Source organism: Vipera berus (assembly GCF_964194415.1).
Source record: "Vipera berus genome assembly, chromosome: 8".
NCBI lineage: Eukaryota > Metazoa > Chordata > Lepidosauria > Squamata > Viperidae > Vipera > Vipera berus.
The window spans coordinates 12,311,490-12,329,173 of NC_138211.1; the positions used below are offsets into that span (position 1 = coordinate 12,311,490).

Here is a 17,684-nt window from a genome sequence, read left to right on the forward strand (position 1 = left end):
GTCATCACTAGTTCCTTACCGAAACATATGCATTCATTGATACTATGTCCTCTAGGTAAGTGCATCGCAGTAATACTTGCATACCAGCATGTAAAGAGGAAACTGTGAGAACTATCACATCTTTATTTGTTTTTACGGAGGAAATATTGAAAATGGAAAGTTGCGTAACAAGGGCTGCCTCTTGCAGAATGCTAATACGCTAATCCACCTCTTCGCTTTCCTTTCCCTTATATTTGTGTTTGCCTAGTGAACGGAGGCTGGTCTTCTTGGACAGCCTGGTCCAACTGCAATGCTCAGTGTGGCAGAGGATGGCAAAAGAGATCCCGAACGTGCACTAACCCTGCTCCCCTCAATGGTGGTGCCTTCTGCGAAGGAATGTCTGTACAGAAAATTACCTGCACATCATTGTGTCCCAGTGAGCAAGATATTATTTATTTCCTTATTCGACTGATTGATTGATTGATTGATTTCTATAGCTGCCCATTTCTGCAAACAACTCTGAGTGACTCACAATTCAAATACATATGTGAGGTTGGCCCCAACCCTCCTATCCTTTTCTCAAGGGCCTAAAGACGTGGCTCTGCTGGCTGGCTTGGAGCCCCAGTTGGGGGAACAGCGCAGTGGAGGTGGCTGGTTGAGTAGCAACAGAAGCCACCTCCTCGGTGGTGGGATTCAAATATGGGAACAACCGGTTCTCTGTGTGGATGCCACTTCCAAAAGTCCATTCTGGGCCTCAGTAACAAAAAATTAGCTACCGGTTCTGCCGAAGTGGTGTGAACTGGCTGAATTCCACCACTGGACCTCCCCCCACTCTGCCCCTGTCCTCCCCATGTGTCTTTAGGTTTTAATGTTGATTTTAATTATTTATGTTTTAATGTGTAAGTGTGTGTGTGTGTATGTGTGTGTATGTATGTGTGTGTATATGCAACATACATACATACACACACATATACATACATATATACAAAAACATACATATATATATGACAGTAAGTCACCCAGAGTTACCCTAAGATGGGTGTCCAATACATTTTATAAATATATTACAATTAAAATCTTAAGAATATTTTAAAACAATGAAAACAGTAAAAAAAAACCATTAAAACAATAAAACAAACATTCCAACATCTAAATCGAGTACATACAAAGCAAGACATTTGATCTGTTAACTGTATAGCCATGAGGCGGAACCCTTGCTCCACGTAGCGCCCTGGGCTCAGGACCATAGCCGGGTCTTTAAAGCTTTATGGAAAACTAATAGGGTGGGGCCATTATAATCTCTGAAGGATGTTCCACAGAGCAGGGGCTGCTTCAGAAAAAGCTTGTCTTCTAGTCCTCATGAACTGACATTCTTTGGCTGAAGGATCTGCAGCACGCCTATCCTATTTGATATTATTGGGATGGGCAGAAACTCTGGGGGAAAACGCAATTCCTCAATTGTCTTTATTGCAGGATGTGGTGGACATTGGGACCAACATGAACACAACTCCAACCTTTTTTTTGTTTTTCAGCATCTCAGTTTCTCTAGAATGGCAAAATTGAATTCTGGGCCAAATGGTTATTAAGATATTAATTCACAACTGATTCTTATGCACTCTGAGTATTTGTGTGTTCGTGTGTATGGCTGTATGTATTTTCCCTTTTGTCTTCTGCATATTCCCTATAGGCTTCATTACCTAAAGCACTTTGAACACCGTGGGGGTTTGAACACCACGTCTACCAGTCTAAACTGGAATGTACTGGAAATGTACTATATACCGCAAGCAGTTTCTCCTCCTGTTTTCTGAACTTTCTCCCTTAAGTAGGCCTGGTTTGAACACAGGTACTTCAAGCAAAGCCGGGCAAGGCTTGCATAGGCTACAAGCTGGAAAGTGTGCTCTTCGCCAGGAAATTCACAAATGCATCGATTCCAGATTTCTCTTAGACGTAAACAAGAGGGCTGCAAGGCTAGCTCTGATATTTCTGGCACATGTCAAAAACTCCAGATTTTGTTTGGAATCTGAATTTCCATAGCAACATTACTTTCACTTCAAGCAGCTGTTCAGGCAAAAAGCCTCAAGCCATTGTTAGATCTCATAAATAAGCATAATCACCAACTTCTGGGTTTTATTTCCACTTCCTCCTTTGCCACTTAAAAGAGACGGTGCTAAAATCTGTTTCCCAGCCTGCTGAGTCTGTCCTTTCTTCTAGATTCCTACCTTATTCTCATGGGGTTCCCCCCCCTAAAGCTCTTCAGATGTGTTTTTGTTTACTTGAATGGGTCAAGATGGCAAAAAAATTCAAGTAGTATAAAGGTAAAGGTTCCCCTGCACATGCGTGCTAGTCGTTTCCAACTCTAGGGGCCGCTGTTCATCTCCGTTTCAAAGCCGAAGAGCCAGCACTTGTCCGAGGACGTCTCCGTGGTCATGTGGCCGGCATGACTGGACGCCAAAGGCGCACGGAATGCTGTTACCTTCCCACCGTAGTGGTCCCTATTTTTCTACTTGCATTTTTACGTGCTTTCGAACTGCTAGGTTGGCAGAAGTTGGGATGAGTAACAGGCGCTCACTCTGCTACGCGGCACTCGGGATTCGACCCGCCAAACTGCCGACCTTCTGATCGACAAGCTCAGCGTCTTAACCCACTGAGCCACCGCGTCCCTAGTCAAGTAGTATACTTTTCCCCATCTCCATTCTAAACCTACCTGCCCATACTGTCAGATCAGCAAAAACCTTGTATCAGGAGTTCCCTTAAGGATGTCTTCCTTGGAATTTAACTGAAAGGTTCATATATTCATTTTTCAAAATCTAGGGCCGTGGTGATGAACCTATGGCCTGCGTGCCACGGGTGACACGCAGAGCCCTCTCTGTGGGCACGCGCGCCCTCGTCCCAGTCCTAGGCCTTCAGCTGGGTTTTATAAAACCTTTTTGCTTTAGGCCTCCGCTGCCATATGCAAAAAAAAAAAGGTTCAATTTCAACTTCTTGCAGGAAAAAAAAAAGATCTCGCAAAGTTGGAATTGACTGAAGGAACTTTTTAGTCCCACCCAGTCTGACGTTACCACCGCAGCCACGGCCACCCAATGGGCCACGCCCACCCGGCACCCGACAATACATAAGTGGGTTTTGGGTTGCAGTTTGGGCACTCGGTCTCTAAAAGGTTCACCATCACTGATCTAGGGTATATGTGTACCTCTGGAGTAGACCTCTGAAAGACATGATAAAAGGACAGGACACTTCTCATGTCCATCTCGTAATTAAGGCTTGTGTTAAAATCCGACGAGCCGGTTATAAGACCTCCACCAATAGCTTCCTTTTAGTGTGAAAAACAGAAAATAGAAAGAAGTACATTTCCTATTAAAATGAGAAAAGGGAAATATTGGCACGCTGTTTCTTCCAAATGTTCAGATCTCAGTTGGGGAAGATGTTCTTAACTCCTTCAGCCAAACCTCAGTATATTGCTTCAAGTCTGAGGGACTATTGAAAATTATGTCATAGGAAAGAAAGTTGTGATATGATTTCTATGACAGTGAAAAGAGAAAAAAAAGCGCAAACACAGACATTCTTCCTTTCGATATTTTCTCTCTAAGAGAAATACAGATCAGTTGGCTGATAGAGGTAGTCCCGAACCTACAACAGATCATTTACTGACCATGCAAAGTTACAACAGCCCTGAAAAAAGAGACTTATGACCGTTTTTCACACTTATGACCCATATTCCTGTGATCAAAATTTAGATGCTTGGCAACTGGTTCATATTTATGATGATGGCAGTGTCCCAGGGTCACGTCATCCCCTTTTGCAACCTTCCGGCAAGCAAAGTCAATGGGGAAGGAAGCCAGATTCACTTAACAACCATGTTACTAACTTAACAACTGCAGTGGTTCACTTAACAACTGGGGCAAGAAAGGTTGAAAAATGGGGCAGAATTGCTTAACAGCTGTCTCACTTAGCAACGGAAATTTTGGGCTCAGTCATGGCAGTAAGTCGAGGACTACCTGCACGTTGCTATTATTACTATTCCGTTCACTTCTCAGTGCTATACCAAATGCAAGGATGGCAATTTGTGCTAGTTAAGGTTAGCAAGAAATGAAATTTTGCAGAATGACCGTTCAGCTGAAATTTCTAGGTTAGCGCTGTCTGTATTTTTTTTTGTGTTAAAAATGGTACTTTGTGTGTCTTTCATAAGTGTGGAACTATGTAAAATTTGCTGACTTTTGAACCGAGTTTTTGCAAAGTTTCTAGCTGAGGCGGTACATGAATCAGCATTTCATCCCTGAGATATTTATTTATTTATTTATTTCCATTTTGCTTCAGGCAATCTTTCTCTCCCTCTCTTACCAAAATGAAGCAACCCAAATGAATCTGCGAAAGTCAGAAATAGCGGGAAGAGTGACAACTGAAGAGAAGCTATTTCATTTTCCCTTTGGTGAAATGATAAAAAAAATGGCACTTGTAATCTTCTAGGGCAATTTTGAGCTTTAGGTTCACATCCAGACATTTTCATTTCGAGCTATTTATTTTAAGAAAGATTGGATATTCACTCTTTTTTTTGGCAGATCTAGCTTTCAATGAAACTATAGTTGCACAAACAGAGGGGACATACATCCCTGCAAACCGTATGTCAAAGGAAAAAAAAATCCAACTATTCAAGTTTAAAAAGAAAAAAAAATATTTCAAGGTTCAATTTTAAATACAGGTTTGGTTCATGTGTTCCATGAATAATTTATCTGCTTTTCTTCTGTAAACTAAGGATAAATTCTAACAGGGGGGACCTTTCATGCTCTCTGACCTTGGTCACTTTCTTGAAGATGTTTCATTATCAGACGAGGTAATATCATCAGTGCTAGAACTGACTCCACAGTTTAATCCTGAGCTATAAATATTCTCTTCCATAGATTCCAACATTTTACAGGTTCCAAGTTCCCATTGTCTACTTAGAACAACACTGGGCTTGTCAATCAGAGGATTGGCAGTTTGAGACCCAAGTACCACATGACAGGGTGAGCTCCCATTCCTGCCAGCCTAGCAGTTTGAAAGCCTGAGAATGCAAGTAGATAAATAGGTATCACTTTGGTGGGAAGATAACAGCATTCTGTGCACCTCGACATATAGTCATATCAGCTACATGACTATAGAAGCATCTTTGGACAAAACTGGCTTCCTCAATTAGGAAACGGAGATGAGCACCACAACCAAGAGTCGGGCACGACTGGACAGGGTCAACCTTTACCTTTTTTTCTTCTCAAATTCAGAGAGCATACTCAGCATCTAGAGTTGAGTGGAATCATGGTCCAGTTATTTTGAAAAGTTCATATCGGATATAAAGGTGTGAATTTACAGCTCAGTTCAGATTATCATGCAAAATGGTTAGGGCTTATTTGATATTTAGAAGCCTGCAGTTTAAAACGAAGGACTTATCTGAATGGGTGAGCAGGAGTGCCAAAAAATGAAAACCCATATATCTATAAAATGTGGGAATATGGAGATTGAAATCCAGCTCTCCTCTTCTAAGACAGCATCACTGCAAGAGAACATGAAAAATTTGAGAACAGACTGGATAAAAATCCTGAACTACCACTTCCATTCATCCAATAACTGTGAATTATTTTTATAGTTATCCCTTCTTGTAATAAAATAGAGATGTAGTTTCTAGCTCATTCTCATCTCTTGGGGTGCCCAACAGTGATTTAAATTAGGAATGAGCAGACTTCAGGCCAAGTGTGGGTATTACATCTACTTGCTGCAGCCTCGATTTTTGTAGGGAACAGAAAACTATTATATTAAGTTTCAAGTTTTGACATATCAAACTGAAATTCTCTTCCAGCTCCAATTCCACAAAGAATGAAAAGCTGCATTGCATTACTATTTCGGCACTGGCCTATAAAAAAAAGGGGTTCATCCCCAATTTGAACATGGATGTGGAGCAACAACACTTAGGATCTTCCCCTTCTCTCATCTTTTGCAAATCATCATCAAAATCATCATCAAAATCATCAAATCATCAAATCATCATCACCACCCCCATCAAAGCTATTCTCCTCCTCTTCATCATCATCATCAAAATCAAATGATTCCCAGTTTTCCTGTACCAAATGCCATTATATGAAGTCTAAGTCTATGTCTAAGTCTTCTTTGCACACTATTAACAGTGTGTGTTCCTGTTCCATGGAGCTTATATTTTCTAAAATGCCACACATAAGAGACATGGGGAGGATCAGCAGAAGGAGGAAGTAAAGGTTAATGGGGAAAGAATGAAGTTTCCCATTTGACCGCAGATATTTGGCTTTAGTTATAATGCAACATCGGGAATCAATATCTGTTTTAAGGCTGAGAGGAACATGGGAACATAGACAGTTAGAAGCTGAAGTTAGAGATATGAATGTTGCTGATTAGGAGGAGCAGGAAAGAAAATTCAGTTACATAATAAAATATGTGCATTGTTTTTTTAAGAGGCAGAGTGGCCAAATAATGTCATTATTTCATTTTCCCCCTTGAATGATTCAAACTATCACTGGATCAAATGTCTTCTCCAAAACGTGCCCTTTCAAAAGGCAACTGGAGTTCCTTTGTTTTTTCCTTGAAGACGTTTCGCTTCTCCTCCAAAACTCTTCTTCAGTTCTGACTGAATGGTGGAGAATGGAAGGATTTCAATCAGAACTGAGGAAGCTTCTTGGAGGAGAAGCAAAACGTCTTCAAGGAAATCCAATTGCCTTTTGAAAAAGCACCTTTGGAACAACCATGACCTGGATGACTGAGAATCTCCAAAGATGATCAAATGTTGTGTACTGAAATCTACCATTTATCCATTTTCTCCTCATTAGTGGACGGCGCCTGGGAGGTGTGGAGTGAATGGTCAGTCTGCAGCCCTGAGTGTGAGCACTTGAGGATCCGGGAATGCACTTCTCCACCTCCGCGGAATGGTGGGAAATTCTGTGAAGGTCCAAACCAAGAATCAGAGAACTGCACAGAAGGCCTTTGTATCCAAGGTAAGTCACTTACCTGGGAAACCCTTCTATTAAATGAGGGCTGAACAATCTCCAGCCATGTGTGAGCTTTGACTCCTCTTTGCAAACTCCAGTCTTAGGCACAGCTACCAAAGAAGGCAAATATACATGTCCCAGGATAATGTTGCAGAATCCAATCTGGAGTCATGCTGGAACCTCTCCTCAGGGAACACCTCTCCTGCCCAAATGTGGGGTGAGAGAGTAGGTCCATGAGGATGGGCTCCAGAATGAGTCCGAAAGCTCATAAGACTAAACCTCTGGTCCTGGGGACCGAACCAGATTGGAATCCTGCAACAATTACCAAAATCTGGTAGTACATTCCTGTTATTTGGAGTCAGGAAACTGTTGAAACCCTCTTAAAATAACCCCTTTCACTTGCCTAATTGTACCTCCAGTTTAATTGCATCCTTTGGCTAATTACTTCCCTCTCAAACTTTTCAAATCCATCTTCCTCCTTTCCCTACCCTTGTTGTGAGACCTCGCCTCCAGCAGATCCGGCAGCCGAGTCAGATGAATCGGATGAGGGGGAAGGGTTGCCTGGGTTCACGTCGGAGTCTGTGGAAGGCTCTGAGGAGCATGAAGACTCAGAGCTAGAGGTGACACCGGGCCCATCTACTCACGCTCAGGCAGAGAGACAGCTGGGTTGGGGGCCTGATCTGAGCGAAGAGGAGGAACAGCTGGGGGCTTGTTCCAGATGCACCGTGCACAGGGAGGAAAGGTGTGCAGGACAATGGAGGGTGGTGGGGCAGCTCTCCAGGAAAAATAAAAGACTCTAAGAAGTCATGTCCTGGCTGGACTATAAAGAGGAGAGGCATGGGAGGGGCTGGTTGCTGAAAGCAACCGTTCATGCTACAGCTTTGCGCTTCTGTCAGGACCCACCCCAATCCACGACTTTAGAAAAACAAAAACTCTTGGAGTCAGTTCTAGTCCAAAAGGAATCTTTATTAGGACATGTTTGGTTGTGGGAATACAAGACAGGACTTAGTATTGTTTTACAAGTTGAAATTTTATAAAGGGTACCCAGTTCAACCCCCCTTCCCTCAACCCCATTTGGTCAGCCCCCATCCTTCTACTTCGTGTCATCCCTTTCGTGGGGAAAAAAAAGGAACTTCGAATCTTTATGGTTATTGCTTTCTTCCTCTCCAGAATTAAAAGGAGACACAAGCCAGATGCCTTCTTCTCTAACCCTCCCTTTTGATCCCCCCAGTTCAAAAGGTTTCCTTGGTCTTTGAAATAACCTAAGGCAGGCTGAATCCACATATGCTCCTCCTTCCTCGGGAGATGGCAGAATCCATGGGGGGGGGGAATAATGTTTTAAACATACATTTATGAATGTGATATAAATGGATTCTGACAGCTTCTGTCATTGGATTTCTTGCCCCAGGATTCTTGGACATTTAACCAGGTTTGTCAGATTTCTGTGTGCCTGAGTGACTTAAACCTTAAGCATTCCAGCTGAGAACTCAGAGACTGAATCTTGTTCATTTCAACAGCTAAAGGACTGGTTGGGGTTTTGTTCATAAATGCTGTGTCAAAATAAAAGGGATTTATCTTACGAAGTCCTGCCTTGTTCAGTGCAAAAGGCTTTTTTCCTCGCGAGTTAGCAGTTGAGCAGTATTCGTGGAGGCTGGGACAGAACAACCCTCTTCCAACCTTATTGGTTTCATAGCCACATATTGTATATATCTAGTGCATGACTGACATTAGAGACTGGCGGGAATTGTGTGAAGTCTGCTTTTTCTACTAGGAGCTGATGAATTGCATGTGTTTTCAGCTTTGATTTATTTCATTTCATCTGAGTTTTTCCTTGGAGCTCAAATCCTTTGAAGTTCCTGGGAAGAGTTACATTGGCTAGAAGGGAAATTCTGTATTTCTTTAAGGGTGAATAATTAATCTGGTTTTAAATGGGCTAGTCCAGTATGACTCATTGCTACAAAAACACATACTCTGGGAGGTAGCTTCCTTCTGCTCCATGTTCATAGCTGGATAATCATTAAGCTGTACAACATTCTCTAATTTGGGAATAGAAGTGACGGAAACTAAATTGTATTTCTGTATTTATGTTATGAGTATGAAAAGTTCCCCCATCCCTTCCCATGATTAAAGGCCTTATTCTTTTTTATTAATGTTGGCATCCTGTTGCCTTAGAGTTTCATGAAGCCTTTGGCCTAATTTTATCAGTCTTCACTCAGCCTGTTCACTCCCCATTAGCTTGTTTTGCAAAAACAGTGAAGGAGAAGAAAGAGGGAGTCAGAAGGAGTATTGAGAGAAAGACTGAAAAACAGAGTATCCTCATCCATGTTTAGATCCAGATATGACTGTTCTTTCTTTAGGTTCAGCCCCCATCAGCACGTTCTTTCTGAAGGAGTAAGGCCCCAACACCTAAAATGGCAATGGGGAGGGAAGAGACAATGAGTGAAATGAAGAGAGGAGGGAGAGAGGAAGGGGGAGGGGAGGGAGGGATGGGGGGGCGGGGCGGGGCGGGGGGGGGAGAGAGAGAATATATCACCCTTTGCTTTGGGTGAGATGAAAATGAAGAGATTGCTCATATTATCATCCCATATTAGCATGGGGGGCGGGGTAGAAGTTGTGATTCCCCCAAACCTTTCCAGGAATGGAAAGATCTTAAATATTGGCTGTGTTATCTGGGAGTTATGGGCATTATAATCCTATGAATGTTGGTGGTTCCAGATTGCAGACAACTAGGATATGTGTATGTAGCTAACTCTTACTGAACTCAGCAGGATTTGCTTATCATGGATAGAAATGTGAATCTGTAGTTCCCAAAGCACATCTCTGAACAAGTGCATTCTCAGAATGTTGATATATTGTGTCTGAAATCCCCCCACCCCCACCACACCCCCAAATCAGAGGCAAAATTGGATTATTTGCTCAGTAACTGCACTCAATACAGTATTATTCACTGTTTGAAAATCTCTTGATCGAGCGGACAGGAGAAATTTATTATTCTAAAACACCTTACAAATAAGCATGATGTTTGTTCCTCCAGTATAAGAGCAACGGTTTCTTTTACACATCTTTCAACATATAAAGAAATATGTAGATATATTGAGGCATGTGGTTGTGAATCTGTCATGCTGTTTCAACTTAATTGTCCTGCTGGGCATGAAATGAACTCTTCACCATAGGCTGTCTTCAGTAATCTTTGGCGTTTCTGTGTAGTTATCTGCACTTTACACATTAGCTGGCATGGCTACCAGAAGCAGAGAGTGAGAAGGGACCTCAAAGGGCGTTGAATTTTTGTCCTCGCCAAATGAGAGGAACTTCTTTGACAGACCATCCAAGATATCCATGGTATCTTCTGCTTAAAAAAAATCTCTCTTCAAGGTTTCCACCATCTTTTAAGATTCCCACTGCTGTGAATTTATCAGGATTGCTCAGACCCTACAGGCAGGTGTTTTCTTCCTAACATTTTCATTTTTAATAGAAGGAGGAAATGCATGGGATTGTGTGACATAGCACTGGCTCCCTATGCATACCAAAGCCTAGTTGATACTACTGATGCAACTATTGATGCTTATATTCCCATCTCATCCCACCGTCAGTATGTTCCAGCCTGTATTTTCCCTACTGTTATTTTGTTTTTGTTTTGCATTTTTCTAGTCAGGATATTTTTGCCGCCATTCCAGGTTTCTGGGCTCCAGGTTTTGCCCGGGGTTAGCTCCTTCTTTTTAATACTAACACTGATGATATTATCTAGTTTGGGTAACGAAATGTCTGCAAGAAAAAAAACAAGGTCAGAGAGCACCAAGGACTCTTTCCTTTTCCCCCATGAAAGATTTACAGGAGTTACAAGGTGTTTTTTTTAATTGTACTGTGGGTTATTGGTTTACTGTGAGGCCTGGTTATTTTATCTGTCTGCTAATTTTCTTGTTGCATTCTTTATCTTAATTATGGATGTATATGGACTCGGCAGCATACTAGAGCAGTCCTTGAAAAATATATGGTTGTTGTGTTGGAATTGTTTTGGTTTTAAAAACTGGAGTCCCTGGCTGATTTTAAGTTGAGAAATAATACTTTGGGATGGATTTTTGTTTTTTGTGTTTTTGTTTGGTCTGTGCTAACCTTGGTACTGATTGTTCTTGCTACTATTTCTACCATTGTGTGAAGTGATACAGAGAAACTACTTGTTTTTATATTGTCAAGCACACATTGGCATTAAGCTATCTTTTGAAACTCTAGAAAGAGTGTAGTTCTCAAAAATAAATAGATTAAGTTTGTGTCTAGGAAGAGGAAATAATAATTTATGTGATGAAGGAGTAAAACAAATAGTGAGCCAAGATGTCCAAACTCTCAAGATCCCTGAATATAAGTTACAGCCCCACCATTGATGAGCCTTGTAATACTTAAAAGGTTGAGGAAATTCAGGAATTCTTATATATACCGCTCAAAAAAATAAAGGGAACACTTAAACAACACAATGTACTGTATTTAATAGTAGGATGTCTTATCTTGTGTTCCCTTTATTTTTTTGATATATATACAGGCAAAAGATTTTGCCCATATTTGGGCTGACGAGGTGCTCAAAACACTCAAGACATAGCAGGGACAGTATATATATTCAGTTGCATAAGCCTGTAAATTGCAGAATCAATTAAGTTAGATTTGCCTATCTAGTCTAAGTAAGATTGAGGGCTTATGCCAATGTTCTCCCTTGGGATGTGTGCTAACCCTTTCCTCATTTTGTATGGAAAAGTTTTACATAATTACATTATTATGAACACAGAAGCCATTCTTGTATATGTCAAATTTATAGATGGTAGAAGTAAACATGTTTTTTATACTACATAGCCTGTAATTGCAACATTAATTCTTAAACTATCACTAGGGAGAAAGATAAGGAAACATAAGAAAAGTATTTTTTTTTCAAGCTCTGGGAACAACTAGACTATACTAGGTGCATTGACACATAAGCCAGAATCTAAAGTGCTGATTTATAAACTGTCACTGTAAATGCAATGTAAAACAAGTGATACAACTACAGTCATTTTACATGTTTAGATTCTGCCCCTTCATTGGCGTATTTGAGAAGTTTCCTTTATATTACAACTGTTCGACTTTGGGTAACATGTATCTAGTGGAGAGGAAGAAAAAGTGACCGCAGGCGCTCTTTGATAGCCTTCACTCATTAATTAATTAATTAATTAATTAATTAATTAATTAATTCTTCTTGTAATATTTCCCAGCGTCAAACAAGTGTGAATGGCATCTGGTGTTGGCTTGCTCTCATTTGAGGCATTTATCCTTGGCAAATCAATTCCAATTGGCAAAAAGTAACTCATTTCCTGTGACTATTCCTTGTGCTGCTAAGCAGTTACCTCGTTCAGGCTTACTAAAAGCCAGAGCAGCTGTTTTTAAGCAAATTTGTCTCTCACTTTGTGGATTCATGTGGAGCACTTGCCATTAGGATTCCTTTACCATGTCACAGTTTTAGACTAAAGGGGACCACAGCGGTGGTGGGATTCAGCCAGTGCGCACCACTTCAGCAGCACCAGTAGGTATTTTTTTGTTGCCCAGGCTTAGAATGGACTTCCGGAAGCGGCATCCACACAGAGAACTGGTTGTTCACATATTTGAATCCCACCACTGGACCACAGGTAAAAAGCATCCTTGATGCCTTCCTGCCAAACTGTTTTGGCTAAAAAAAAAAAAAGAAAGAAAAGAAAATTGACTGATTTTTTTTCCTACCATATAAACATTCGCACTCTAGTATCAATAGATATAAACTGTAGGATAGATAGAGGTATGCAAACTAGTAGACTTCATAGGCTAGTTTACAGCTTTTTCGTGATTATTGAATAAGATTTGGCATTAAAACCTTCCCTTCCAAAAGCCACTGATCCAGGTTGCTAATGGTTTTTCCATGATGCAGTATTCAGAACAAGAGAATAACAGGAGGGGTCAAGCTATTCTCCAAAGGATCAGAAGGCAAGACAATAAACAATGGATTGAAACTAATCAAGGAGAGAAGCAACCTGGAACTAAGGAGAAATTTTGTAACAGTAAGAACAATTAAAATGTCAAATGGCTTGCCTTCAGTATTCAATGGATATTCAATCACTAAAGGCTTTTAAGAAGAGACTGGGCAGCCACTTGTCTTGAATAGTATAGGGCAGGGGTAGGCAACCTTGTCTCTTTTATGACTCATGGACTTCAACTCCCAGAATTCCTGAGTCAGCATAGCTGACTCAGGAATTCTGGGAGTTGAAGTCCATGAGTCATAAAAGAGACGAGGTTGCCTACCCCTGGTATAGGGTCTCCTGCTTGAGCAGGGGTTGGACTAGAAGACCTCCAAGGTCCCTTGCATCTCTGTTATTCTGTATTTTGGACTTAATATATTATCTTACATTAGAAAGAAATGTCTTGAATAAATTAATGTTGCTGTTTCAATGAAACGTATGTTTGTGAAGTGTTGCACAACTGTTCCACTGCACTGTGTTTGGGGAATAAGTTATTACAGATATTTAATATTTCCAGTCATTATATTCTTTTGAACTACATCATAGAAAACTGACATTTCAAAAAGAAAGGCCGTGAATTCTCCGTGCCCTACCTATAGCTGAAAGATTTATTCTTCAGCTTTGGAAATAGAAATATATGTTCCTAACTGCTCAATGATCTATTCTAAAAGGTGGTTGATCTTAGCAATTTATGAACAAATTACTTATCAAAATAAAAGACCTCTGGTTGATTACAATGGAACATGGGTACCACTCTTTTAAATGCATAAGTATGTTTTTAAATTTGTTCTTGTATCCACGTATATATACCTTGGCCGTCTCTTTTTTTTGGGGGGGGGAGATTTATTTTCTTCTTCTAAATTTACTGGTTTTTTTTTTCATTTTTATTTTGTATTCAGTTACTAAAAACAGCCCCACTTCAAAAAACAACAACCCTAAAACCCAAAAACCCAACCCTTTAAGAAGAGTGTTTTGGACTTGATAAACTTCTGAGTAGGCTCAGCAATCCACTCTCACCTGAAAGTCCATATGTTTTAGCCTCCAGTCCCCTGATCATCTTTGTTGTTCTTCTCTTTAATCTTGCTAGAGTCTCAACATCTTTTTTTACATTGTGGTGACCAAAACTGGATGCAGTATTCCAAGTGTGGCCTTACTCATTGACAAAGGATGGTCTGATTCTGCTTCTTGCATGTAGGGCATCCCAGCCAAGAGTGTTTGACACAGCAATAATCAATGTTGTCATTGGCTGTTGGAACTATTCCAATAACATTTTTCACCAAACTTAATTTTATTCTTTTTCTGACTGAAGTTGCATTGTACGGAGTGACCTTCATTTTCCTTGGATCCAGACAGCCTCTACTGATGTATCCAACAGACTTAGCAAAAAGCTTGTAGTTAAATCCTATCAGACAGACCAAAAGATGCTTGAGACATGAGCAGATTCAAATGCTGTCTTTTACTTAAGCCCATAGAAAGCAAAGCTTGTCTTTTGTCCAGCTGTGCTGCTTAGACAAAAGCTTTTCTTCTGAAAGGATTAGGGTCATCTTTGTGGACCACGATCCCAGCTAAAGATAAATGGCTTCAAAACAAAAAGATTATGACAACTTGGTGCTTTTGAGATCCTGTTTCTAGTTTGCCATTCTGCCACAAGCTGGATATGCACACATACACAAACACATATACATAACACAAACATATATTTATATACATGCATGCACATACAGACAGATATACCCACACGTATATTTTCTCAGAGAGAGAGAGAGAGAGAGAGAGAGAGAGAGAGAGAGAGAGAGAGAGAGAGAGAACAGCACATAACAGTACAGTTATCCAACCAGTTATATGCCCTCCCCATATTTTAAATTTAATAGTGAAGTAACTGATTGATGAAAATCCTGGCAGCTGCAACATGTGTTTCTTGAGTCTCCAGAGAGTGGATTTTGCACAGGCATCTAATATGAAAGCTCTACTAACCCTTCCATGTTTGAAATTCACACTCTGTCTCCATTTTTTTATACTGCCATCTGGGAGGAGATTCTGAAAGACAAGGAACTATGAGATGTCCTTTTCTCAGTTCTAGAAACTCTTTTATCATATTTTTAATCTAAGTATTTCTTAGTCAACCCTGAATAAGATGATTAAGCACAGTTGGGTCAAACAACCAATCTATGTCAGATTTGTAAATATTCATTTGAAGGTCTTCTCATATTTCTTTAAGTCTAGATATGGACATGAATCCTTATTTTATAGGTGTCTGAACGTAAGTTAGGCATTTGTATACTTACTTTATTTATAACATATGCATTGGTAAGAAGGGAATTCTGGCCAATTTATCAAACAAAGATGTTTGTAATGAGGATGGGAGGGAGGGGTGGAATAAACCTGAATTCAACTGTTTCAACTAAAATAAACCTGAATTCAACTGTTTCCTAGTAAATTTACAGTAAGTAATCCTGAACTTTAAAAAATGGGCAGAAGTATGTACCTGCACAGTCATCCCTATGTTGTTAAAGAAGACTAAGTAAATTTCCACTTCAGGATATTCATCATATTTTCATATTCATCCCAACATGAATCTTTTTCTTTCCTCTTCCAGTTGTCATGTGGCAATCTGTATTTTTTTTTGCTTTATGCTTTATTGCTATTGTGATTTCATTTTGTGCTGATTTTTTTTTTTAAAAAAAGTTTATGAATCCTTGGATGTTCCCACATTTTGAAAAAAGAAGCCTTTTGTTTCTCTGAAGAGTTCTTTTAGGTGCAATTTTGGTGGCCAGTATTAGAAAGTTGAAGTGGCAATATTCATGTAGTTTGATCTTAGATCTGACCTTAAGGAACTCATTGTATTTCCTTCAAAGAATGGGAAAGCATTAGGAATTATTTTCCTGGCTTTGATTAAAGTATGGCTGTAATAAGCTCTGGCTTTACTTTCATGTGTTTATTGAAGCATCTGTGGAGTGCTCCTCATGTTCAACTAGGTTCATAGGCAGTCTTATTCATGCTACTTCTTCTGACATTTCTCTCTTGTCCAGTCTCTTCTTAAAAACTTCCAATGTTGGAGCATTCACAACTTCTGGAGGCAGGTTGTTCCACTGATTAATTGTTCTCACTGTCAGGAAATTTCTCCTTAGTTCTAAATTGCTTCTCTCTTTGATCAGTTTCCATCTGTTGCTTCTTATCCTGCCTTCAGGTGCTTTGGGGAATAGCTTGACTCCCTCTTCTCTGTGGTATTAAGGTAAGGTAAAGGTTCCCCCACACATGCATGCTAGTCGTTTCCGACTCTAGGGGCTGGTGCTCATCTCCGTTTCAAAGCCAGCGCTTGTCCGAGGACGTCTCCATGGTCATGTGGCCGGTGTGACTAGATGCCAAAGGCGCACAGAACACAGTTACCTTCCCACCGTAGTGGTCCCTATTTTTCTACTTGCATTTTTACGTGCTTTCGAACTGCTAGGTTGGCAGAAGCTAGGACGAGTAACAGGCACTCACTCTGCTACGCGGCACTCGGGATTCAACCCGCCAAACTGCTGACCTTCTGATCAACAAGCTCAGCATCATAACCCACTGAGCCACTGCGTCCCTTGTGGCATTAGAACACTGCTATCATGTCACCCTTCGTACTTCTCTTCATTAGAGTAGACATACCCGATTCCAGCAACCATTCTTTATATGTTTTAGCCTCCAGTCCCCTGATCATCTTTGTTGCTAATGATGATCCCTGCTGCACCAACCCTGAATATTAATAAGGCCAGATCTGAAGTGGTTGTGTCTAGGAAGAGACAAGCTAGATATAAATGGAGAGTGGACAATAAAGGCAAGGTAAAGGAGTCCCTGCGGAATTTACTGTGGTAGTCGTTGCCAACTGTAAGGGGCGGTGCTCATCTCCGTTTCAAGGCCATTGAGCCTGTGCTGTCCAAAGACATTTCCGCAGTCATGTGGCCAGCATAATATCACGGAGCACTGTTAACATCCCACTCAAGTGGTACTTATTCGTCTACTCTCATTTGCATGCTTTCAAACTGCTAGGTTGGCAGGAGCTGAGGCAAGTAAAGGGAGATCACCCTGTCGTGTGGTGCTTGGGTCTTGAACCCGGGCTGCCAGCTTTCTCTCATGTGCCTTGTCAAGCATAACTATCTGGGAACTTTGCACCTGTCCAGTCACACATCTGAATGTACTTTGGCTTCCCAAATTTTTAAAACCACCTTATAATGTGGAATTTCAATCCAATTTCTAGCACAAGCAGGCCCAGATACTAAGAAAATTGTCAAGAAAAGGATTGATGATGTTGCTGCCCAAGAGAATATTACATTGCATAAATGTGCTAAATCTTGGCTATGGCTGGCTAGATGCAAAATTTTCTATCATACTAAAAAGTATTTAACAATTTGTATACCCCAATACTGTAGACAAGCTTCTACCAGAGCATGCTTTGAACAACTCAAATCTCTGGTTAAGCTTGGTAGGTTTTACAAAGTTACTTATCAGAAAAGATTGTGCACATATAGTATACATGACTTTGAAGTTATTGTTCATGTGTTTATAGGTTCTAGAAAGGGCTGATCAATTGGAATCTCATGTAAAATTTAAGAATTTTTGGAAGGCCATGGTTTAATTGTAGCACTTACTGCAGGAAATCAGACTCTTGGTCATTAGAAGGGTTGCCTTTTTCTATATAAAATGGTCAATTGAATATGTGCATCTTACTCTATAGAGGTTTGCTACATTC

General features: G+C 40.5%; 1 protein-coding gene across 1 annotated transcript in view; it reads left to right on the plus strand.

Moving 5' to 3' along the window:
• UNC5D (unc-5 netrin receptor D) overlaps positions 1 to 17,684 on the plus strand; it is a gene marked incomplete at both ends in the record, with an annotated part of 295,103 nt that overhangs the window by 214,804 nt on the left and 62,615 nt on the right. The window contains 2 exons of the mRNA XM_081333414.1: positions 248 to 415; positions 6,801 to 6,965. Of these exons, the coding sequence (XP_081189540.1) occupies positions 248 to 415; positions 6,801 to 6,965 (333 nt within the window). The remainder of the gene's footprint in view (positions 1 to 247; positions 416 to 6,800; positions 6,966 to 17,684) is intronic.